The 25,385-nt window shown below is 34.1% G+C and overlaps 4 protein-coding genes across 7 annotated transcripts; 2 read left to right on the top strand and 2 right to left on the bottom strand.

The window, feature by feature from the left end:
• Positions 1 to 304: 304 nt before the first annotated feature.
• On the top strand, positions 305 to 2,734 carry GH3.2 (indole-3-acetic acid-amido synthetase GH3.2). The gene is made up of 3 exons (NM_001321687.1): positions 305 to 745; positions 858 to 959; positions 1,069 to 2,734. Exons 1-3 carry the CDS (start codon positions 426 to 428, stop codon positions 2,438 to 2,440), a joined length of 1,794 nt encoding a protein of 597 aa, NP_001308616.1. The 5' UTR covers positions 305 to 425; the 3' UTR covers positions 2,441 to 2,734.
• Positions 2,735 to 7,529: 4,795 nt separating this feature from the next.
• Positions 7,530 to 13,084, top strand: LOC101246672 (DUF760 family protein). The gene is made up of 6 exons (NM_001321695.1): positions 7,530 to 7,973; positions 8,969 to 9,174; positions 9,790 to 10,063; positions 10,410 to 10,517; positions 11,864 to 12,108; positions 12,559 to 13,084. The coding sequence occupies exons 1-6, from the start codon at positions 7,785 to 7,787 to the stop codon at positions 12,662 to 12,664; spliced, it is 1,128 nt and encodes a 375-aa protein (NP_001308624.1). The 5' UTR covers positions 7,530 to 7,784; the 3' UTR covers positions 12,665 to 13,084.
• A 282-nt stretch (positions 13,085 to 13,366) lies between these two features.
• On the bottom strand, positions 13,367 to 14,154 carry LOC104645411 (peamaclein). Its single transcript, XM_010316900.4, has 2 exons — positions 13,964 to 14,154; positions 13,367 to 13,721 (listed from the first exon to the last, which is right to left on the bottom strand). The coding sequence occupies exons 1-2, from the start codon at positions 14,046 to 14,048 to the stop codon at positions 13,537 to 13,539; spliced, it is 270 nt and encodes an 89-aa protein (XP_010315202.1). The 5' UTR covers positions 14,049 to 14,154; the 3' UTR covers positions 13,367 to 13,536.
• A 1,464-nt stretch (positions 14,155 to 15,618) lies between these two features.
• On the bottom strand, positions 15,619 to 25,104 carry LOC101246386 (protein DWD HYPERSENSITIVE TO UV-B 1). Of its 4 annotated transcripts, none has more exons than XM_010316898.4 (11): positions 23,597 to 25,104; positions 23,346 to 23,427; positions 22,518 to 22,584; positions 21,843 to 22,096; positions 20,188 to 20,773; positions 19,188 to 19,826; positions 18,289 to 18,729; positions 17,152 to 17,346; positions 16,931 to 16,987; positions 16,059 to 16,121; positions 15,619 to 15,968 (listed from the first exon to the last, which is right to left on the bottom strand). In XM_010316898.4, exons 3-11 carry the CDS (start codon positions 22,578 to 22,580, stop codon positions 15,885 to 15,887), a joined length of 2,382 nt encoding a protein of 793 aa, XP_010315200.1. In that variant the 5' UTR covers positions 22,581 to 22,584; positions 23,346 to 23,427; positions 23,597 to 25,104; the 3' UTR covers positions 15,619 to 15,884. The 4 variants fall into 4 exon arrangements, with proteins under 4 accessions (XP_010315200.1, XP_010315201.1, XP_010315199.1 ...); XM_010316899.4 differs by having other exon boundaries at positions 23,346 to 23,435; positions 23,597 to 23,825; XM_010316897.4 differs by lacking the exon at positions 23,346 to 23,427 and having other exon boundaries at positions 23,597 to 23,933.
• Between the last annotated feature and the right edge of the window lie 281 nt (positions 25,105 to 25,385).

The raw sequence follows: 25,385 nt of genomic DNA, 5'->3' as shown, positions 1-25,385 counted from the left end.
GTGGTTGGGTGATGCACCACCCCCCGTCCAAATTCCAAACCCTAAGCTGACGTGGCCATTACTGGGCCCACAATGCACCCCTAAATTAGGGCTTTGTAGACGTGGTTGGGCCTCCACTTTGTCCCCTCTTCACTCAACATTTTGATATTACAAAATTGTCCACGGCCCCCGCGCGTCGACTTCCTTCCAACCTTCTTTTTGTCTTTGCCGCCCTTATGGGTCCCACTGTTTACATGGCACGTGACGTGTCATCTTCCCCCCTCTCTTCCCCCTATTTAAACACCCCTCTTACTCCATCCTCCACACATCTTCTAATTTTACAAACAAAAAAAAAAATCTCTTTCTCTTCTCTCAAAGTCTCAACAGTTAATTATCATATAATCTTTTGGTAAAAATTACCTTCTTACTTTTATCAGCTTTGAAATATGGCTGTTGATTCGGTTTTATCATCTCCGTTGGGTCCTCCTGCTTGTGAGAAAGATGCAAAAGCACTTCAATTCATCGAAGAGATGACTAGAAATGCTGATGCTGTTCAACAAAGAGTATTGGATGAGATATTAACTCGAAACTCCCAAACTGAATACCTCAAACGCTTTAAATTGGACGGCGTTACTGACCGTGAAACCTTTAAATCCATTATTCCGGTCGTAACTTATGAAGATCTTCAACCGGAGATTCAACGGATCGCTAACGGCGATCGTTCTCCTATATTATCCGCTCATCCCATCTCTGAATTCCTCACTAGGTAAGCAAACACGCTATGTTCGTAGAGTATATTATTCTATTTGTTCGATTTAATTTATGTGACATTATTATTAATTATTTTGATATGTGTTTTTTTATTTGTTAATTAACAGCTCTGGAACGTCAGCTGGTGAAAGGAAACTGATGCCAACAATTAAAGAAGAGTTAGATCGTCGCCAGCTACTTTACAGTCTTCTTATGCCAGTTATGAACCTGTAAGTATAATAAATGCAAAAGCAACTTTGAGTTACGTTACCTTTCTGGTATCCGAATTATTCGGGTAACATAAAGCATATTTCTTACGAAACTTCATTTACGTGACAGATACGTGCCTGGATTAGACAAAGGCAAAGGACTATACTTCTTGTTTATCAAATCCGAGACGAAAACTCCAGGTGGGCTATTGGCCCGACCCGTTTTGACAAGCTATTACAAAAGTGAACATTTCAAAAGCAGACCTCATGACCCGTACAATGTTTACACAAGCCCAAATGAAACAATCCTTTGTTCCGACTCTTTCCAGAGCATGTACACTCAAATGCTCTGCGGTCTCTATGAGCGCGAGCAAGTTCTTCGCCTCGGTGCTGTTTTTGCCTCGGGCCTTGTCCGAGCCATTCGATTCTTGCAGCTCCACTGGGAGGAACTTGCTCATGACATTCGAACTGGAACTCTGAACCCACAAATTACCAACCCTTCTGTTTGCGAGCGGATGGGTAAAATCATTAAACCGAATCCAGAGCTAGCTGATTTTGTTGCAAATGAATGTTGTAAAGAAAATTGGGAAGGAATTATCACGAGGATTTGGCCTAAGACAAAGTACCTTGACGTTATCGTTACGGGTGCTATGGCTCAGTACATTCCTACCCTTGATTATTACAGTGGTGGATTACCAAAAGCATGCACTATGTACGCAGCTTCCGAGTGTTACTTTGGGCTTAATTTAAATCCCATGTGTAAGCCCTCGGAAGTTTCGTACACCATCATGCCAAACATGGGTTATTTTGAATTTTTACCCCATGACCCTACATCAACAACAACAACTTCCTCACCTACCAATCTCGTTGACCTTGTCGATGTTGAAGTTGGAAAAGAGTACGAGCTCGTCATCACAACATACGCCGGTTTATACCGTTACAGAGTCGGAGACATCCTCCGAGTCACCGGGTTTCACAACTCAGCCCCGCAGTTCCATTTTGTCCGGAGAAAAAATGTTCTATTGAGCATTGACTCTGACAAAACTGATGAAGCTGAGTTACAGGGAGCCGTAGAGAATGCTTCGAAATTACTCAGGGAATTCAACACCAGCGTGGTTGAGTACACTAGTTATGCAGATACAAAGACAATTCCAGGACATTACGTGATATATTGGGAGTTATTAATGAAGGATTTGAACAATTCTCCTAGCGATGAAGTATTGAACCAATGTTGTTTAGCGATGGAAGAGTCACTCAACACAGTTTATCGACAAGGGCGAGTTGCTTGTAACTCAATTGGTCCATTGGAAATTCGAGTGGTGAAAAATGGTACATTTGAAGAATTAATGGATTATGCAATTTCAAGAGGTGCTTCAATTAACCAATATAAGGTGCCTAGATGTGTGAACTTTGCACCTATTTTGGAACTTCTTGACTCAAGAGTAATGTCAAGACACTTTAGCCCATCCTTACCTCAATGGACACCTGAACGACGTCGTTGAAGAGGAGGAGAAGTGTTTATTAATTACACATGCATCAGTAGAGGAGAGTCAATGAAGGATGTGATTCCCTAAAACTTTTTTTTTTGTCTTTCTTTTTTTAATTTTATTTTCTTGTCTTACTTTTGTGATTAGATTGTAACTAGACGAGGACGTTCAGCAGAATTAGGTTTGTACGTTATGGCTCAGTTAACCTGTGAAAATGATGTATCCATGCTTGTTAAATGAACTGTTTCTTTCTTCCAAGTTCAGCTCATCTATGTCTTTTTTTTAAAAATACAATTAAGATTTAGATTTTACGAGTTAATGTTTAAATTTATTAATATCAAAACGTTAGGTTATAAATTCGTATCTACAATTCATGGTAACTTTAGTCATTTTTGCCTAAAGCATTATACAAGTACTAGGTATAGATGAACATGCAACTCTTCTAGATTTGTTCCATATTAAAGAGGATCTCTATATATATACATCTATAATTTTTTTATGTGACTTCTGACTTTATAATATTTGAAAAAAGATGTATAAATATAGAGATTATTAAAAATTATAAATCTTTTATTATTTAAAAATATTTAATGTATATTCCAAGGTATTTTTAAGTTGCGTAGACTAATTTAATTGACTTGTCATAACAAGTTACTTCTTTTTCAGGTTATTAAAAACTATGCTTTCTAAAATATGTTATACATGCATGCAACTCAACTTGATGGTATAAAAATATGTGGAAATAAATACAATTACATACAAACACTACAATAAAATTAAAAGAGACATTTATACCAAGTGTTTACTGTCGCTAATTATAATAACGATAATTATAATATTATCGTTTAATAATTACCATAAAATTCTTTATTTGTTGTAATAAAATGAAAATGGGAGGGATTAGTTTGCTCTATGTTTTAAAATATTATCTGTTTGTGATGAACATGACCCCTCCACGGAAAGTGGAAGGTCCCCATCAGTTTTTAATACGTATTTTAGTTGCATTATTGAGCTTTATTTTATAAGTGTAACATATAATTTAAAGTCTGTCTAGCCTTAGATACTATTGCCAGACTTTTAGGAATCCAATTTTTAATTTTTGTGGCTTTTCGTCTAACAGAAAGTTTAGTCTCTTTTTTCTGACTTTGTTTATGGGTTATAATAATAATCAAGTTTTTAATTGTCTCTAGTTAATATATTTCGTGGACTAATTGTGAAAATGGAGACATCTCTTAAATTTCTGATGTATAAAGTGGCCTGCTTGACTTGAGACAGAAATTCATGGATAAAAAAAAATTAGTTAATTCTGTCTGCTATATAATATGGTTTGCCAACTCATAGCAATAAATGACGAACCATAAAAAAAAGGAATTTTAGAAATAAGTTTTACTTTTTTTTAAAAAAAATAAATAGAACAATTTTACCATATATTCTTTTAGCTCTCACTCATAGGACTGGAAATGGAGAATTACTTAACGCCTATCAACTTGTTGAAATAAGTTTACTCGATAAATAATTGGAAATTATTTTACAAAGAAATACAGTTTTCCTTTTTTTTTTTGAAGAATTTGTGAAACAAGAAATTATCGTACTTTTCTTTTTAGTCTATTTTAAGAATAATATTTTTTTATAATTTTTTTATTTTTAACTTTCTGTATGACATGTTTAAGGTATGAAATTAAAAAAAATTGATACATTCTACATATTTTAATTTAATACTAAAAGATTCAAAAGATTATCTTAATCTTTTTAATTTTTTTGAAGATAAAATCAAATAAATAAATTTGAACGAATGATATATTATATATATTTCAGGCTATAATATATATCTTCGTGATGAACGTGATCCCATCCATGGAAAGTGAAGGCCTCTGTCTCGAGCTATGAAGAAGTGACACGATAACTTCAATTGCATCATTAAACTCTTTTTTTTTATACCAGAACATACTATAATTTAATTACACTTAAATTATCCTTAGATACTCTTGCCATACTTTTAGGACTCTTAATATTTTTATTATTATCAGTTTTGCTTTTCATATTAGAAAGTTCACCAGTCCTTTTCTCAGATAATATAATTATTTTAGCCTTTTTTCCGGGTCTTAATTGTCTGCAAATTCAATGGGAATTTTAATTATGAAATAATAAAGAAAAATTTCAGAATTTGCAGGTCTACTGTCTAAAATGGTTTCCCAACTCAGGCAATTAATGTTGGAACATAAAATAAGGTAAAGGCTAACTTTATTTTTTTTAAAAAATAAAATTAAAATTAGGGGTACGATAGGGGGAAATGGGGGAAGGATTTACGGGGCGGAGAATCAACGGATCAGTACCTTACCAACCGTCTCTCAAAGTTTAAATTGTTAATTGATTGAGCTGCTAGGATTTTACGAGTTGATAATTTTGTCGATAAAAAAATTATTAATTTTCAGATTCAAAAAGTTGATAAATTATTGTTAAAGAATGATAAAAGTCTCACATCAGTGGTTAATGAGATGAGTGAACTATTATAAAGCTTGGGCAATTCTCTTTCATTTGAATTAGCTTTTGAGGTGTAAGTTATGCTTAAGACCTAATTTTACAAATATAGACAAAAAATGAATTTTCTTGCGGTGTAATTACGTTAGAGGAATGTGTATTACAAATATTTAATTTTGTGCATACAACTTTTGAAAATTTGGATAATCCTATTTTTGTCCTTTTGTTGTATTAATCCATGATCATTAAGTATGAGATAAATCATATCCATGAGTGATGATAATGCCTTCTTAACCTAACTTTTATTTTCACTAATTTTTTCGATAAGATAAAGGATTATATTGGAACAAGATACCTAATCTCTCAATCCATCATGTTTGTCAAATTATATATGCATATTACAATTAACAAGTACTACCATATGGATTAGGAAAAAATGCGGTCCCAAACACTTCAATGAACCAGTTTATAAAATATATAAATTACGTATATTTTATATATACTTAATATACATATAGCATACATATTGATAGTGTATTGTCTGCATTTTTATTATACTCATAAAGGGAAAAAGTATAAATCTCCCTTTAAACTCTCGAAAAATTAGTTACGCACTTAAACTATCATAGTGATCTATTACACACCTATTATATTGAAAAGTGAATTTTTCTAACCTCCTATAACTGATGTGACAAAAAAAAAATTGAAAATAAAAAAATAGACGTGTCAATTCAAACCTTAACTATTGTCCACTTCCTCCTTTTTTTTTTTTCATTTTCATCACACTTTTTATTTTTTTAATCACAATCTGAAAGCACAAATTCTTTTGAATCACAATTAGGTTAATTCTCGTAGATTTGTTAGTGAATAATTTTATTTTATCTAGAAAAATTTTGATCGATTGTTTCTATCTTTTTCATTTATTTGACTTTATTAAAGAATTTTTGATTGTTAATCAATTTTTGTATTTGGTGGTCATAACAACTTTATGGATTTGATGGTGATGGATAACGAGTGATAAACATTAATAGAGATAATTAGGGTGGTGAAGAAGAAAAAATCGATATTGATAATGGTGGTGGTGATATTTGGTATTGGGCGACAAAATAGTAAATGTGAGTTCAGATATGATTTTTCGATGAAATGGGAATTGAAAATAGGTGAAATTAGTGATGAAGAAGATATAATTCTTACACAATTAAAATAATTAATTAGAAATTAGTTAGAGTAAAATATAGTTACCAAAAAAAAAACAAATTAATAAAGATTATTTATGACATGACGCTGACATATTGTTAATGTGACAGCAAGTATAATATATCATATAATGTGAGATTGGCGTTATACATCTCAGGGTGATAACAAATTCACTTTTAAATATTAAAGTGTATAATAAATTATCATAATAGTTTAAGCGTGTAACTGATTTTTAAAAGTAAATTTTGAAAAAAAAACTATATATGTTAGGAGGAATATTGTAAATGGGCATTCTAGCTAAATTAGTTCCTAGTCCAATAAGGAGTCAAGGACCTGTAGCTTTTTAAGTGGGCTAATCAAGTATGTATTGCCAACACAAAATACTAGGCTTGTCTGGCCCATTTTGGAAATGTACTTGTCAATTTGTGTTCCATTCCACCAGGTGTCATCTTTAGGGATCGAAGTATTTAGCTTCATTCTTTAGCCAAATGAAAACATGAAACTATATATATTAAAAATTATGTTAGAGGATAAATATTATTTTAATATATAATTAAGAAATTTTGAATTTGAATTCATTATATATTCAATATAATGAATACAATATTATATTTTATTAATTTGACATAACTTACGAACAATTGAATAATAACATAAATCAGTGTTCTTAAATTAACATGTTTATAAATAATTAAAAAATATAAAATGAAGATCTTGTTGGTTTAACGTGATAAATTTTCAATCAACATAACTTGTGAGTTGTGGTTAATTCAAAGATAGGTATACTGAAGATCATATTCAAAGTCACACAACATTCATCATAAACTGTGAAAAATAAAGAATATACTTATAATAATGCATCATCGCCTAATATGACTTGAAATAACACAAATTTATTAATCCATCATGACTTGTGAACAATAATGCAAGAATAGTTAAATTGTATTGTAAATAAAAAATTATTATATCAAATAAATTGTGAGTGATAAAATTTTAAGCAGAACAAAAATTACAAGTAACATCATAAACTATCTAGTGTTACTTGTAAAATCATAATTTTCTATTATTCTAGTAAAATGTCTAGTTCTCAAGTTATGTGCAGTACAAATTTTTACTTACGATGATAAAAATAAAATAATAGCGCCAAATGTATTTACTCTTTCCGTTTAAAATTTGAAATGAAATTTAAAAAAAAAAAAGTTTTAATTTTATGATTATAATTTAAAGTTATGTCAAATGTATCAAAATATCTTTTAATCTTAAACATGTCTTGTCTAAAATTAAAATTCAAATATCGCTAAAAAATAAATAAATCATTCTTTCATAAATAAACTAAAAAAGAAATATATCGGGCTAACGCACAGTAAACACTACTAAAGCTGAACCGAAAAAAAGAGCTTATATGCCACATAAACTTCTTCTATTCACGGCTGATGCGCGACTAAGAGTTAGGACTCGAAGTCAGGAATTGCCAGTGCCTGTATCATTCTAAAGTAGTAATATTTATCAGATCATCCATTTTTTTATAATCTTCGTTATCTATCCACACGTTTAGATCTTTTGAATGTGTTTACGGAGCAATTAGGCCATTAAGGTCGTCCTTTTCGGGTCGGGTCGGATATATACCAGCTTTCCTGGTTTTGGATCGGAAAGAGGGCAGAGAGAGGAGCAGTAGTGGTTGTCAATGGCAGCCTTCTCCTTCTCCCTCTCTACTTCTCCTCAACCAATACGCCATTTCAAACGCCTAACTATTTCTTCTCTTCCCTCTCGTTCAACCAAAATTCGTAATAAATCTTTGCCCTTAAGAACTGCTTCAATTTCTGCTTCTTCGGCCGATGATTTCAGTGCCAGCAACCAGAATTCTCGATCCAAGGTTACTTTAGATATTGAATTTGCATATCCTGGTATTTTAGTTTTGTTTTTCTTTTGATTTTGTTGATTTGGTTTAATATGTATGTCTGTATCAACAGTTTTTTCGTAGTAGTTGAGTAACTGTTGTTTGCTGCTAAACTTAAACTAGGTTGCCTCATCGCTCTCTATACATGGAAATCAATTGGCTAATTATGCCAAGCGGAGGTTGATTTGTGGTTGTGATCATTTTTAGCTTCAATCAACTAATGTCACCTCCTGACTTTAAATGAGAACTGTTTGGTTTAGAGGTGAATTTAGCATATTGTTGAGCTTGGACAAATGTGTACACATATTGGAACTTTAAAGGACTAGTTTAGAAGAAATTTATGTAAATATGTCACTGGTGTATTTGTTGCCTTTTAATCCTGGATGCTCTCTGGTTAGTTGGGAGATGAGTCTTAACTAAAGAGAAAGTAGTTTGGCTTTAGAGTTTTTTTCATTTTAAACACGTAGAGTTGATGCATTGAGAGCTGATCCTTAGGTTGATTCATGGCTGCTTATGATCTTTCATCCTGTAACTTATTACGGGAAATGAAAATGCTTGAAATTTGTTGATCACTAACTGAAGAGTTTGACATTTGTCTTATTCAGCAAAGCTATTATATTTTTCTCAAAAAGTACTTTTATGTACTATTGTGTAGGCAAAAGCAACAGAAATCATAGCTGGAGTTGAGTTGCATTCATGTTCTTTAAGTTTGTTACTTGTTGATGTACTACAAAATGTTTTAGGTTTTATTTACTGCATTAGAAAAACTAGTATTCTCATAATAATGACTTGGGTTAAAAGTTTGATTTGCTCGTTGTTTGTACTTCCTAGTTCCTTCTATTTGTTGCACAATTGATGATTATTCTTTCACAAATAACCAACCTTGGAAATTGTTCCGTTTAGGAAATGTTATCATAATTCTGAACTTGATTAAAGATTTCTATTTCTTTTTTGTCTTTGTTTCTTACCAGAAATCAGTCCTCTCAAACTTGATACAAGAGATAGAGCCACTGGATGTGAGCCTTATTCAAAAAGATGTACCACCCACTACCATTGATGCAATGAAAAGAACTATATCAGGCATGTTGGGCTTGCTTCCATCAGACCAGTTTCAAGTTCTAATTGAAGCTTTGTGGGAACCAATCTCCAAGCTTTTGATCTCTTCAATGATGACTGGGTATGCTTTATCTTTTAGCATGAGCACCTCTTGCCCACAACCTCACCATATTTGTTCTTAGTAGTATTTAGTTTTAGGGATCAACACAAAGATAGAGGAAAGAAGATTTGGTTAAGATTATAGCCAGTATGGCCATCTTACTTAATACCCATTTTCTTTTGGGAGTATAATTAACATGATCAGCCACCTCCACTCTTTCCTTTTTCTTTATTTTCTTTAGCATGGGTGTATCATTTCTCCTATTCAGGACAATTGAAATCCTACTGACTGCAACCATTTTTATTTGATAAGTAAATAAAAAGACGCATCCTGTTGTGTAAAATTTTAATAACGTTGAAAAGGATAGACGATGTAATACCTAAAACACTCGATGGATACAGTTGTGTTAGATTTAAACTGCATCAATTTTTTTGTTACCTCAAACACTATATTCCTCCTCTCTTTTTTTGTTATGCAAATAAGGAAACTGAAAAAAAATGGAACAGCGTGAGATGGAAGAAATGAACTATTCTTACAAAATTCTAGCAAAAGGAGCTTGAATTGCTTCTGTTGCTCATTCAACTCGATGCTTGTAGTGACATGTAGCATAAAATGCAATCCATTGTAATATTGCAGGTATACACTACGGAATGCTGAGTACAGGCTTTGTCTTGAAAAGAACATTGAAATATATGATGGAAACATTGGTAGACAAAAGCCTGAAGATTCCAAAGTTGGAGATGAGAAATTGCTGAATGAAAATATATCGAGCAAAAAATCTGAACAGAAACAACCAACATCAGAAGGAAAGAGTGAACTTTCACGTGATATTCCAGACTTTGGTAAAATGACCCCTGAAGCTCAGCAATACATATTAGACCTACAGACTCGCTTAGCGTCTTACAAAAAGGTAGAATCAGCACTCCAGTGTATGCACATTATATTCTTTTTTTAATCAAGGAAAGTAAAACTTCATTAAGACTGCACCCACCGATGCTGAAAATTACAAGCAAAAGTCAAAGGGGTTAGTACCAGTACAGAGATCTTCCACATGCTTACTAAGGAGCTGACAAAGTCAAAAAACTGATAGAAGTTATTTACAGTTTGTTGTTTACTCCAGCCGAATAGAGTGTACTCCTTATATTCATGGTTTAGATCCCTTGAAGTATAGGGTTTGCTTCTAGAATACCTTGTTTAAATATTTTCATCTTGTCCGAACAATAAATTATCATGTCTGTTGTTTCTGTGTGTTGAAGGAACTTCGTGAAGTTAAGAGGAAAAGTGCAGCTCTTCAGATGCAACAATTTGTAGGTGAGGAGAAGAATGAGTTGTTGGACTACTTAAGATCATTGCTTCCGGAGAAGGTAATGGTTCTTTTCCTGTATAACATGTCAACTGTCCTTTTCTTACAACTCCATAAGAAGTTTATCCTCTAATAATGACTACTACTACGTCTCAAGAGTCAAGCCAAGCTAGCCGATGTTTGCTGTATGAATTTCAGTATCCATTTTGTTCCATTTGGACCCTTTCGTTTCAAATTTCAATAGGCTCTTTATATTTTTCGCTGACATATAAATCTTTGTATGATAAAAAAAAAAGCAAATTCTAAACATAATGTAGGTGTATCAACAGCTAACCCTAACTAGTTGATTATATGGATCTTTTGCATAAGCATTTTATGTATGTGAAAATAATTTGGCTAAGCTACCCAAGTTAGTTGCTTATATGGATCATTTGCATAAGCATTTACGTATGTGAGAAATATTCAAGCAAGGTGACAGATTCAAAACGATACAGGAAAGATGTATTCCATTGCTCCAACTTTGTTTTCCATTAATCTGCTTGGATACATTAGAGTTCTTGTTGCTTATAACCATAAAAAAGGAGGAAAATAATATGGTTCTTGCTAGACTTACTGATGTGCTGGATGTCAATGAAACTAAAAGTTATGGAAGCAATTTAAGACAAATTTTTTAGTATTAGTCTATTTTTGGATGGATTTTAGGGACAGAAGGGGTGGGATAAGGTTATGAAAAAAGCCTTAGGTTTCAGAACGGAAGAGGACCTTGTTAGTTGGACTTTTTCTGTCTCTAAAGGAGACCACAGAATATGGACAAAGTAAAAGATATATGTGGGGTTCAAAGTGAAATCACCTATTCAAGTTCTTCTTTTTCACACAGATAAAGAACTACGAAAAAAATGCTTCTCGCCTACTTTTTTTTCTTAAAGATGTCCAAGAACTCCCCAAGTGGCCGGTGGCATTCTGTTAAAAACTCAGTGGATAATGGGCCTTGCCACTTACCCTTCTCCACTTTAAATGTTAGGCTTTTGTTTGTGGCAGGTGCAAATCTGTGATGTGCGCCTGACCCACGTATCACACAGTGCACTTGTTCTCTCTATTCTTTCTATTGTATAGTTTTGTTATTGAGGGTAGGGAGAATCTATCTTATGTTGTTAATTGATTTTACAAACATTGCAGCTTGTTTTTTTCCATTAATAGTTTCTATTAATCTCGACTTATTCTATATTTTTGCTGTCTCTTGATATGCGTTCTTTCGCTTCCCTGTAATTGTAGTTGTGTGATCTCTTGGTTGTTCACACTCTTCCTTTCAGAATTGGAAATCAGGAAACTTATATCTTCCTTATTCCTATCTAATTGTCTTCCTTTGTCTTTGCTTTGCTCACTATCAACAATTCAACATCAATGCAGGTTGCTGAGCTATCAGAACCAACATCCCTGGAAGTAAAGGAGACCATCCGTTCAGTAGTCCATGGACTACTCGCAACTCTATCCCCCAGAATGCATTCTAAGGCTCCTGATCTATCAGAAAATAACTCTGCAGGAACTGTAAATGTTGGAGCTGAAGATTCCATCGATCTTGTTGAGAACACATCCATTCACTTCCAACCTCAGATATCATTGACTCGAGATTATTTGGCTCGTCTGTTGTTTTGGTGAGAACACTTTCTCAATGATCTATATGCTTAGGTTTGCAAATATATTAATGTACAAGTATGAATCAAATGCTTTACTTGCTCCAAACTGTATTAGCTTAGCTGCAATCCTTACTCTGCTTTCCCCATTTTTAGTCTTTCTCTTTCTGGTTTGATCAGATGTCTTCCTGTCAATCTTATGCATATGTTACTCATCTACCAGATTGTTAGCTGTCTGAATGAGCTCCTGTGATCATGTAACGTTAGACATCTGTTACCCATGCTACTCTGTTTGTTGAATGTCTTATGTGCTGCTGTGTTGGTTCATGATATCAAACTGTTTGTACTAGCTTCTCTCACTATTTTGATAACCACTGGGTTTACTGGCTTTGAGCTGGATGCTGAATTTCACTACTCCTACTTGGTATTTAAAGATAGGAACTTTGACTTTGTCCCTTGATAATTCATCAGGTGCATGCTACTAGGGCACTATCTTAGGGGTCTAGAATACCGGGTGGAGCTTACTGAACTGTTATCCTTGCCATGTGGGTTAAAGAACGAAGGTTTGAGCAATTAGCAAGTTGATTACACTTGTTTTTAGCCAAACAAGGCCAAGAAAGGTTTCAATAAGCAAGTTGATGGAGCACTTGTCTGGTTTAATTTGGTTGACTTTGTAAATAGGCGAGTTTGTTTGACTACAGTGTGCTGGCTGAAATATGGGTCTGCAAATGGTGTAGGTGATTCTGTAATTATTTGATGTAATATTCGATAGAATTTGTCATCATGCTAGTCTGTCAAGTATGTCTACTCTTGTTATTTTGATTTAGTAATGCTCGTCTGTGGACTCTTGATAGCATATAAAATATGTTATTTGATGTATAACTAGATGGGAGTAAGAGAGTATTTTAAGGCTTTGAACTAGTACAAAGATGTTCAGGATGTACTGTTCAGAACTCATTTTAATATAATCAGTGAAGAACAAATGCTTATTCATTAATTTTCTCCCCCCTTTTCCCTTTCTTTTGGAGTAGTATGTTGGGCTCTAGAAACAGTTTTTTGGCTTTATATTGTGAAATTAACCTCACTTAGATGCCTGAACATTCGTTACTTCTCTTGCTAATTATTGATTTATAAGTACTTCAAATAGGTACCTCTTTTTTTCTTTTCTTTTTTAAAAATAATTCGCTGTCAGTTTGCACACCTCGATAAATGTTTCTAAATAACATCTTGAATCAAGAATAACTGAGTAGTGAGATTGATGAGTAAAAAGAAATGGGAGTAATTGAAGTCCAGAGTTCATCTCAATTTTCTATAAGCACACTTACATTGCATACAAACATTAATAAGTCCTAGAGGAGCTCTTATTCTCTGAAAATTTTGAAAGTTCTAGATGCAGAAAGCAAAGCAGGATGAGAAATGTGGTAACTAGGAGTATTATTATTATAATTTCTAAGGACATTTGGGCTTTCCCTTAGAGTTCTTCATGTCCCTATAACAAGGGCATTGATGCTTATTTCCATAAGTCCCATTTGGAACGCATTTGCACTTTGCACAGCATAACTCACAGTATTTCACGCACCGATCCTTCAGTCCTGCCTTGGAACACCGAGCCTCGCATTTCTGCGTGCAGTACACTGTACCATACAACATTGAATTGAGCTCAACTTCTATTATTATTATTACGAACATAAAAGAATTTTTGTGCTCAAAACATTGACATATCGATTAGGGTTATTGTGTGGCAAAAGAACACGTGTTTAACAGACTAAATATAATTTAGCTTTTTTTTAAAAAAAAAAATGTGCATAGCGAAAGCTTTAGTGTTCAAGGTTTTTAAATTTGAAGTTGTGCAAGAGTGAATGGCGATGATATTTACCTGATTTGGCAGTTGCAGGTTGAAGAAAGGAGGATGTCAAAAGCAGAGCAAAGAGCAACATAAAAGCTACCAAAAACCTCTTCATTTTGGCTCTCTCAACTCAAGAAATGTTTCTTTGAAAACTAAGAAATTTTAAGACAAAGTAGAAAAGGAGCTACAGTGCATTTATAGACCCGTCGCAGGGTTTATTTTATTTTTTATTTTGTTTTTATTTTGTTTTATATTTTGTTTTATATTCCTCAATAACGGACGGGTTCTCAAATAAGTAAAAAGATAGGTTCTCATCAGTTGAGTTGTGAATATTATGAGAGTTTTCTTATCTGTTCAGAATTAATGTTAAATTTACATTACAAGTTTTAAAACAATATCAGCGTATTGCATTAATGTACACTTGGTTTAAGAAAATATTTTTACATGCAACTGAATTATACTATGTCAATACGGTAACGATGGTTTTTTAAAGATAATATATATATTATTGAATCTTTCTTATATACTGCAGTGTTTGACAATTACTTCAAATCATGATTTTAAATTTTTTTTTGACATTTTTGTACTTTTATTAAAAAAAGTTTCCTTTTTGTGAATTCTTGGCTCCACGACTGAAGCAGTCACATGACATTTGTAGAAGGGGTCTCCGTTATGCAAGTCATTGCACTATATAAATATAATATTTACTAACAGCGAATAATTCCACACCTAATTACTTCGACTCAAACCATAATAGAAAATTTCTGTCCATTTTTCATATATCTCAACACTTACTTGGAGTTTAAATCTTGAACATGCACCTTCCTAATAATGGATTATTATCTAAGCTCTGCTCCTTTGCATATTTTTTTAAAAATAAATTATAACTATAACAACAATAATAACATATTCGGTGTAATTCTTCTAATATAGCCGTAGAATATACACATATCTCACCCTTCACCTTTGTATGTGGAGATGTTTTCGATGGAGCCATTTGAATTTTTTATTGTTTTTGAAATTCAAAACAAATTGGGCGCTGGCAGCAGAGAAGTCAGGAGAGTGTGCAGAGACAGCTGTGTAGCGAGGTCAGTACACGGATTTTTCTGCAAAGAGAAAACGTACATCCAATTGCCTCATCACTTAATCTTTATATCATTCTGAAACTGGGCGTGCGGTGCCATATTCTGATGGTGATGGCACATTATTGTATGACGTAAATCCACAATGTACACCTTATTCATTTTTGTATGTAATATATGAGCTTGCACATTTTGTCTTTACGTGCAAAAAACAGCAAGGGTTGATTCATCTTTTTGTGTATTAAAAGATAATTTGGGCTGAACTGGTCTCTCTCTATAGCCAGGAATCACTCCCACTCTAAAATGGCACCGATTTTGTTAATTTGGATCAACATACAAGTACACAAACCAATTAATGCTTGTGTTTTCAAAACCCAAATTAAGAGAAGCTTCTGGATACATAAAATATTTATCTATGTAACGTTATATTTCTTTCTTTCTTCACTACTCAAACTGCACCTAAATTGAGACTTTGGTATGTTACAAGTGCAACTATAGATTGTTAATTTAAACACATCGCAAATTTTAGGACTGAAACCGCCGTCAACAGCTTAGAATGCTAGTCTTTACAATATCTGATATTGGTATAAAAATGAGCGAACATAGGAGGAAGAGACACTTCAGTAGTGTTATTAGTCGTGCACAACCAGTTTAGATGTCTCATAAATTAGCACTCTACTTTATACAAATGTTACAACATACATGAGGTTGATCAAACAGAAAAACAGATAGTTGAAGCAACCATCTACACGATTGCTGTCCTACAAACTTTTCTACAATACCTAGCTAGTCTACATTGTATCTACAAAGATTACTGCAGAAACCATTAAAGTACCTTTTTAAGTTGATGAAATGTGACTGCAGAAAGATCAGCCTCCGCTACTACATAGTGGATGAGAATGCCGAGTGTACAAGTGCCCTTTGTCTTGGTCAGTTGATGCCAACAGATTTACCTGCATCATATCCATGAAAGAATATAATGCACCCAGGTGAAATAACAGGCTCAATGTCAAAAATCGACTTGTCAAGGCAGTGAATTGAACCTTAACAATTTCTGAGTTTGAGCTTGGACGTATATAGGCTGCCAAAACGCTCATGCTAAAATCCTGAAAACAACATAATATCAGTACAGTTCTGTGATTTGAGGGATTGACTTATTGCTGTATCTGCTTTCAACACTGGATTGAACTGATCTCAACCAATACAAGTGCCAAGTTAAGGTTGCATGAGAAGCTTCATGAAAGATATTTCAACTTCTAGCTTGGTCCAACTAAACATCTGGCACACTAGACCTGTTTAGATGGACAAGTAGATACTATGTATTGCATACTAAGAGGCTTATAGATCATCAATTTGAGGGGGAAAAAGGTCCTTAAGTCACACAGATCGTTTCTAGTTGGTGTTTATTTCAAATGACACTTGAATCATGTCATTTGAAATTTCCTCGTTAACCCAAATGTTCCCTTCCAAATAGAAGTTTTAAGACACTAAGCCTTTTGACAGATTCATGGGGATAAATAAGTTGAAAAACTTGAGTGCTGGATATACTAGTTTACGTCTTCTTTTTTTCCCCTCGTGTTAATAGATTGGAAGCAAAAGCCTCCAGATCTATAAAAATATTTTTCAACATTAAAATCTCTCTCCCATGTGCTCACACACGAGAACAATTTCTGGACAGATTGAAACAATCTAATCAGACCCTCTTCACTGATGATGTAAGACCCATTAGGTTACTGATTGCTATTAGATATATTATTACAATTCCAAATGTTAATATAAACTGCTATCTAATTTCGTCAATTGACACATGGAAAGAGGAATTTAATTCTCTTAAAAACTAGTAGAGGCATTTTTACATTAAAAATAAAAAGAAAAGAGAAGTAGAAAAAACTTGTTACGTGAAAAGAGGACTTACTCTGAAAGGATCACCCCTCAAGGATTGGACAAACATTGAAGCTCCTGAACCTTTTCCCTGAGAAACATGAAGATGTAATCTAAGTCAAATAGCATCGAGTGGCAATTATGATGTTATGATGGTAAAATTAATCATCGCCTTGTCGAATCAGTTAAATATGCAAGACATGGTAGAAAAGCAAGGAAGGTTATTGAAGTGTGACAATCAATAAACCAGGTTACCTCCAATGATACATCTCTAAGCCGCCTACCCGTTTGAGCACAACAGATGCGGACTACATGTTCATCACAGCTTCCGCTGATGACATAATCCCTTCCGTTCATGTAATAAGATCGCGTGTAATTCTGAGAGCTCCCTGTTGAAGTAATACTAAAATCTAGATGGAGCCTCCCATCAACAGCTAACAGTTGTTTCACCTGCCAATAATTTTTCCATCTTCTCAATAAATCTTGGAAAAGGATGACGTTTTGTGACATATATATATCCATAAAAAAAGTCCTTCCATAAATCTTTTCATTTTACTTCGTATTATGTCAGTTTAGTACATATTCCTCTTAGAATAGTCCTAGAACTCCTCCACATGAATGGTGGGCCATAATTTTTATGAAACAAAGTTCAAAGTTTTTTCGGCTTGTCAAAGAAAATTAGGGGAAGAAGAAGTTATTCCTCAGTAAATAACGACTGACTAAAAGCTTTACAGATCCTTTAACAAAATTGTTAGAGAAGAATCATAAAATAAGAATTTTTAAAATGCTTTAGGAGTTCTTGCTTCTTTTTGCATATCAATCTTTGGTTTCACAGGAACATGCCGCCTGGGATATTCCAGGAAGCTGATCCTGAATGATTGTCCTCTTCCTTTCACCCTCAATAGAAGCTCTGCTGTAGGTATTATACAGCAATCCCCATTCTGTAGAGCTTAGCCAGTTCTTAAGTCTCTTTTCTCCTGTTCCATTGGCCAATTCTTTGTGTAGCGGCTAGTGCATATAGGTCACTTTTCTCCATGTTTCTCTTCCAATGTGAGGTTTGGACAAATATGTATCCACATTAACAAGTCATTTCCCAACAGCAATTTGATGATTTTATCAGATTGAACTCAGTCTCTCGCTACTATCTAGCCTTGATTAAAGAATATGAGGTTGATGGCGGAAGTCCATTTAAGATGGTGAAATCCAGGAACTAGAATATGGTTAGTTTTAATAAAAATATGTTATATGATATGATTTCTCTGTGTTTATGCATTGAAATTTTTGTAACAGGGACAGATCACAAAAAAGCTCCAGACAAGCACAATAAGAGCAGAGATCTGAAGCATAATTCATGGTAAATGGGACAAAACCTCTTGACTTATAACAAATTACCTCATTGTCAACAGCTGAGACAAGAAGATATTGGTCATCAGGAGAAAAGCAAACCATCACATTTCCACGAGAACTTAAAGCAGTGTAGCAAGGATGGTTTGGTTTCTGTCTTAAATCCCACAACTTAACATCCCGATCAAATGATGAAGTGGCAAAAATAGATGGAGAGTGGTGTGCAAATTTAACGACATTTATATGTTCTCGATGCATATCATCAAACACCTGCAACCGTCTGCCACTGCTAATGTCGTACAGAGCAACATGTTTTGAGTATCCACTTGCAAGAAATAATTCATCGGTAGAGTTGACATGAACTGACGTTAACTGGTCAAAGTCATCAAACATAATTGAACCTGCACTCTGATGACTGCCTGTGGCTGTTGTAGACATCAACCGGATGTCATATAATCTAAGTGAACCGTTATCAGAACCAGCAATGACCTGAGAAAAACATAAGGATTTTTATCAAAACAGGCAGTTGCTCAAGTTCAATGACTTGGCATGGTTAAGCGTACAACACCAAAAAACAATATGCATGGCGAATGTATCTTTTAGACAGCAGCTGACAATTGCTCTGCAGAAAAGTTCACGGAAACAACCAGGAGGAAAAATGGCAATTTATCATAAAGAAATCGACTTCCATGACATAGGCAAATCCCTTCGATATTACTTGAGAATTACAACCTCTGGATGCGCCCAAAAGATGGGTTATTATTCAGTGTTCGGATGACATTACTCAAGAAATGAACCACGATGGGGGTCGAAATTATAAATAGTATCAGGCGTAAACCAGAAACAGCAAGGAGCATATACGCACAGATTAGGATTTCAAGGAACACAATTCCCAGCTGATTACTTCACATGATACAGTCACAACTTACACCTTTTATATAATATACCTTGGAGGGATAATTTTTGAGCCAGCATAAACCCAGAACACTGTTCATTGCTCCAAGTGAGGGAATATAACTGACAATTTTTTCACTCTCATGGTTGATAACAATTACTTCACCATCCAGTGTTCCAAAAACCATAAGGCTTGCATCAGATGGATGATACTCAAATTGGCGTGGTCGGTAACTTCTTTGATCATCTCTTGCTGTGGTGCCCACGATCGAGAGGGGACGAAGGGAAGGCCAAGCAACAGAACCAACTTTTGCAGCAGACAATGATCTAGAATAAAAGTATTGCGACTTTCTCCTAGGAGAGGGCCCATGAGTATGGTTTGCTCTAATCTCACGCTTTTGCAGAATGCTGACAACACTCTCCTTATACTTCCTCTTATACGGCAGGTGCTCAAATTTTTCTGAGAAGATCAATATGGCCTTTTCTCTGTCAACCTTCCTAATATGCAAGTTATCTAGAATTTTCAGGTTTGGCAGTGAAGCTATCATGTACTCACGGTAGAATTTTTCAAAACATATCGGTGAAGGATTATGAGATATACACTTCTTTGGGGTAATGTAAGGAAGCCGTGTGTCAGACAAACGGAAGAATGGTTCTTCGTCATCCTGCATCTCCAACGTTCCAAAAGAAACCTGTCATGATGCAATAAAAAGACAATTTGTCATTTTTCCCCACTCAAATACGGGGCACTGAGGAATGGGTTAGGCAGTGAAATCAAGTTTTAGCATGCAAAGCTAAAGCAGCTCGTTGAAGCAGACAGATGATGATGTTAAAGATGGGATAATTTGTAACTACAACTCCCTCGTTTTTGGATATCAAGATTAGAAGAAAAGAAAAAGAAATAGAGAAAAAAGCTACGAGAAGGAGTAATATGTATTTCTGTTATCTATATCACTGATCTTCCAGGTCCAATTTAAATAAGAAGGGGAAAATGGTCAAGTGCCCATGAAAAGTTATATATGTAACAATAATACAAAAATAAATGTTGTATACCTCATTTCGCAGATTAAGCAGATCCTCCCAACCAGGAGGTACATCTGGCAAGAGTTCCATGAAACTCGTTTCACGATCCTGACTTGAAAAGTCCACTTCACTGTCATCAGATGAATCTTCTGTTTCGCTACTCATATTAAGATTCATATCAGTATTATTCAAATATTGGTCTTCTTCATTAAAAATCCTATACATGATATTTTCACCACTAACTGATGGTGCTTCATCATGAATACTAGTCTGCATATGATCTGAATCCCAGTAATCATTCCTTCTATCTGATGCAGCATGCTTCCGTGCTTCATCATCCTGTAAGAAATGCTGAAAGCGTAATTCAACTAAGGCGGGGAGTTTCGCAAGTGCAGCAGTGGTAGTCCATAAATTAGTGATTCTTGTTTCACACAATGAAAGGAACTTCAAATTTGGCATGCAGGTAAAACAGTCTTCACGGAAATTCGTAAGTGATGCACTGAAATCTAGATTAAGAGTGTGCATCCGCGCAAAATTCCCAATCATGTTGAGCTTTCGGAAATGGGAGGACCTCAGATTTAGGATTTGGCATGGTAAGCCGCGTTGAGCAAGATCCCTGAAAAACATATCTAAAGGAAATGAATGCACATCAACTTAATAACTGCATAAGGAGAACCTATCGATTTCACATTGTGCCTAAACAAAACAAAAGAAAAAGAAATATATGCATCAGCCAAAATATGGGGAAAAATGAACACTCACACTACAACAGAAATTTATCAATTTTAGAATCATTCGATTTAGAAATAGTGACATGCTTATCTAATGAATAATTGATACAAAACAACTTTCTCCTTTATACTTCTGTTCAATCTAATTCTAAATATATTTCAAGTAGATGATCTAAAGATTTTCAATATACACCAGCTAGGCCAATGGCGGAGCTAGGATTTTCAGTAAAGGGGTTCAAAATATAAAAAGAAAAACACACAAAGAAGCCAAGGAGATTGAAGATCTATATATATATACACACAATTTTAACCCCTTCCACCCACTTGGCTCCTACCCTGCTAAGCTCACAGATTTTAAACTTGATCTTTGGTAAATAAGGTTCTTCTAATTGTTTGGTAAATAAGGTTCTTCTAAATGTTAAAGGTATTTTGTTTTACTTTACATCTTCTTTATAGAAGTTTCATTTTTCATAACATCTTCATGGCAGTTATTCAAACAACCCGGTATCGTGCATGTACCTAATATTCTGAGACGGTTACAAATCTTAGAAGGTAAAGTCTGATTGGCGGACAGAATTAATGTTTCATATTCTTTTCTTATGAGTTTAACCCCATCCAGAAAGGTAAAATAAATTTAGTACCATGTGCTGACTCCTCCTGTATATATTAGTAAAAACTAAAACATCTCTCATGAAACACATAAATATAGAATTCTAAGCGGAAAAAGTTTTACAGGTAATAGATGAGATAGTCTATATGTTAGCAAGAAACCAACAGATGCAATTCATATTTCATAACTGAAAGGTGTGTTCAATCCATACTGTTTAATGCATTTGTTTATCTACTTTTCAAATATACTTATTCAAAATATGGTTGCATCTGTGGCAAAGCAAAACATATTATCAATTGTGGCAAAGAGTTAGGAATACAATATACAACTGTAGCAATACGTACAGCAAGAAGTCCTTTCCAAACAATATATCCTGGATATCAACAACTCGAAGCTTCCTACTGCTGACACGCATTAAAGCAAGAAGATACTCCCAACTCAGGATGCAGACAGATCTATTTATAATATCTACTGCATCAATCTCAGAAAGATCAGCTTCCGTCAACAAATCGAGTAGTGGGTGGAAATCAGCATCCTTGATGTCATCCAGCAAAATCACTAAGATAGACACCTCATGGCGGGCCTTTTTCAGTTTGGCCTGGGTTGCAATATGGGATGTAAGAATGTAAGATTTCAGATTAAATAGACGACGAACAAGTAGCACATTCTGGAGCAAAAATCACAAAAGATATGGCTAGTACTGAGAAGGATGAAGGAACTCATCTACCAAGTAACAGTAAGCATATCCCTTTATCATGCATTAGCCACACTTATGGACCCAAACCAGGAAATACATTTATCTAGAATCTGGAAGAAAATAGTTTCTTGAAACAAATATCAATTCATATGTTTCCCCAATATAGATTCTACAAAAAATCATCTTTTCCCCGAAGATATTCAGCAGTTAGATGTCTACATCAAAGGCTGAGCAAGTGAAATCAAGTATTGTAAGCATGAAATTATAGTAACATCGGCATTTCAGATTGTTGTAAACACTGGACAACTACAGTATCACAAACCTTGAAAAGAGCTGACAGAACTTGTTTATTAGGTGGAACTCCTCTAGCCTGACAAGAATACATGTACCTGGACCCAATTTGAGAAAATAGCAAATTCCAAACCCTTTGTCAGGAACATTATAAAGCAATAACAATAAAACTTACACAAAAATAAAGCATCAGCCCTGTTATCAAATAGAAGGGCAAGTCAACCCAGCATTGCTACACTGGAAGTCAGCCCTGAGACATAACATGCTTCATGTCAAAGTTTAGGGAACATGATTAAGGTTTATATTTTCATTTTACTTAGACTTGTCATATCTTTTACTTAGAATCATGTTTTCAGAGATCAAAGTTGATTAAGAGTTTTGAGGCCATCAAATTTACTTTTCCATTATGTTTAAACTTGTCATTTATCCTTCTTATATCATGTCTTCAGAGATAAAAGTAAATTGTAAATGTATTACTTTTTCACTCTTATTTGACACGTGAATAAGATGGAGCATAGAGCAAAATCATAAATTCCACTAGTATCTTAATTTCTGGACCAGATGCTTCAGTATATCCCTATTGCTGAAAATGATACTAACATTCAGGCATGATTATATATCAATCTGCAAATCCATGGCCAACAATTTTATCCCGCTAGTGAGGTCTGGGGAGGTACGCAGACCTTAGCACTGCCTCGTGTAGTTAACTGCAAATCCGTTGGCGTTAAACAATTTTATCATATATCTACCAGCTACAACGAAGGCGGACAACAAATCACTCTCTATCTGACTATCTTATGCCGGTCTAATTAATTTAGCATCAAGTTTAGCGGGGATAATCCAAAGTAGATAATTTTACCTAAAAACAAGTGAGTTCAGTATCAACGACCGGGAATATCAAGCAGCAGAATCAACGGATACAACGAGCTGCAATCTCAACTCTAAAAATCTCCATAATCGACAAAAATAGTGTAAAATGTCATAAATTTTAGTTTCCAGTAGAGAAAAACCGCGATAACAAAAGGAGACACGGCGGGATTTACATTTGATCAAATTGAAATGCAAGCATACACACGTGATGGGGTAAAATTAGAGAATGAAATTGTTCACCTTGTTTCTAAGGACGAGATATTGGTGGTGGTCATGATGATAGCTCCGATGATAACAGCGGGGAAGACGGTGAGTGCGATTACTACAAAGTTCCGATGATCGACTAGATTACTCCGATACAGTTGGCCGTTACATGCGAAGAAGCAATTTTTCGAATCAAAAAGTCTCCCTAATTTGTCTCAACATTTTATATGATTTTGAGCCCTCTCTCATTTTTATTTTTTATTTTTATTTTTTATCTCGAACTTTCCACTTATTTTCTTTTTTCTTTCTCTTTTGCTGTTTGCATCAGTTTCCATTCTAAGACGGTGAACAAAAAATTATAATTACTCACTATTCAGTTTATTCAATCAATAATACTAAATTAATAATCCTTTCTTCTTTTAGTTTAGCATATTAAAATGAAGCAATACTAAATTACTAATCCTTTCTTCTTTCAGTTTAGCATATTAAAATGGAGTACTTTTGCTTCTTTTTTAAAAATAAAATAAAATTAATACGTTCAGAATTTTGAAAATTATATGATAATGACCTATATACCTATTGCACATGCAAAGCGTATCTAAAGATAATTTTTCAATTTTTGTTAATAGAAATAGATCAAATTAGGTTGATAGCTTGATAATTATTCCAAGGGATTATACAATTAACAATTTTGTCAATTAGTTTATAATATATATATATATACACGCACGCGCATAATTGTATATACAAGTAATATATATCATCATTATATTACTTATATATATTTTGATACATTGAGAAATTCGATGGCCAAAAATTTTGTATCTGGCAACCTCTTCACTGGAAAAAAACATGTACTGCGAATGTATAATATATAATTTATGTAATAAAAAACTACTGATAATATATATGTATACCACTTTAAAAAAGATAAAATAATAAATTTGACTGATTATTTGCATAAAAATTTCCCCACCATTTAAGCTTTAGCAATGATAGGCTAATTTCCTACTTGGTTAGACACATCATTTACAGGCTCAGATTAAAATGAGAGGAGGTCTCATTCCTACTTTGTGCAGCCCAATCAAAGAATCTACTTAACTCAACTGGAAAGGTGTAGTAGTGGGCCTAGACTAAATGCTGAATTGGGCAATGTTCTAATTATAGCCAAGTTGGGCTTGAGTGCTGAGGCTCATAAAGGACAGTGCCTTGAAAGACTGAATAGAAGTTTGACATGTACTATTTTTACCATATTTGCTCATGTTACTACATCAATTGTTTTGTGTTTTTGGATTATACACATGAATGGGTGCTTGAGCACACTAGTGATGTCAATATAGATATTCAATTCGAGATGTGAAAAATGTACACAATCATCCACATAGTAATAAAAAAGGAATGAATACTAGTAAGAATTTTCAAGAAAAGAAGTCAATTAAACTAAAGAGCGCCTCCGCGTGTGGTGTTTCATTATTTGACCTATTCTTTTTGCTCCTGTTGGTAATTGGTGCAAGAATGACAAAAGGCATTCGTTTAATAGGCGTAAGCAAAGCATGAGAAAGAACAAGTATATATATATACATAAAAACAAAGCAATTGTTCCAGATAAGGTGCATGTAGATAACAACTTTATGACTATCAACTTTTCCGTAGTGTGAATTTTGAACTGGGACAAAAAAAATGTTCAACTTGTTAGAAAAAAAAAAAGAAAGAGGAAAATTCCATTGTGATGCTTCCACCTTGCAAAGAAAAAAAAAGATAAAAACAACCAAATGAATAGTTCAACTAATGCCGTCGAGCTGCCTCGCACGTGCTAATCCCGCCT

The sequence above is a fragment of the Solanum lycopersicum genome, chromosome 1 (assembly GCF_036512215.1).
Source record: "Solanum lycopersicum chromosome 1, SLM_r2.1".
In the NCBI taxonomy this organism is placed as follows: domain Eukaryota; kingdom Viridiplantae; phylum Streptophyta; class Magnoliopsida; order Solanales; family Solanaceae; genus Solanum; species Solanum lycopersicum.
Note: the sequence above shows the minus strand (reverse complement) of the source record. Positions and strands in the feature narration are given on the sequence as shown.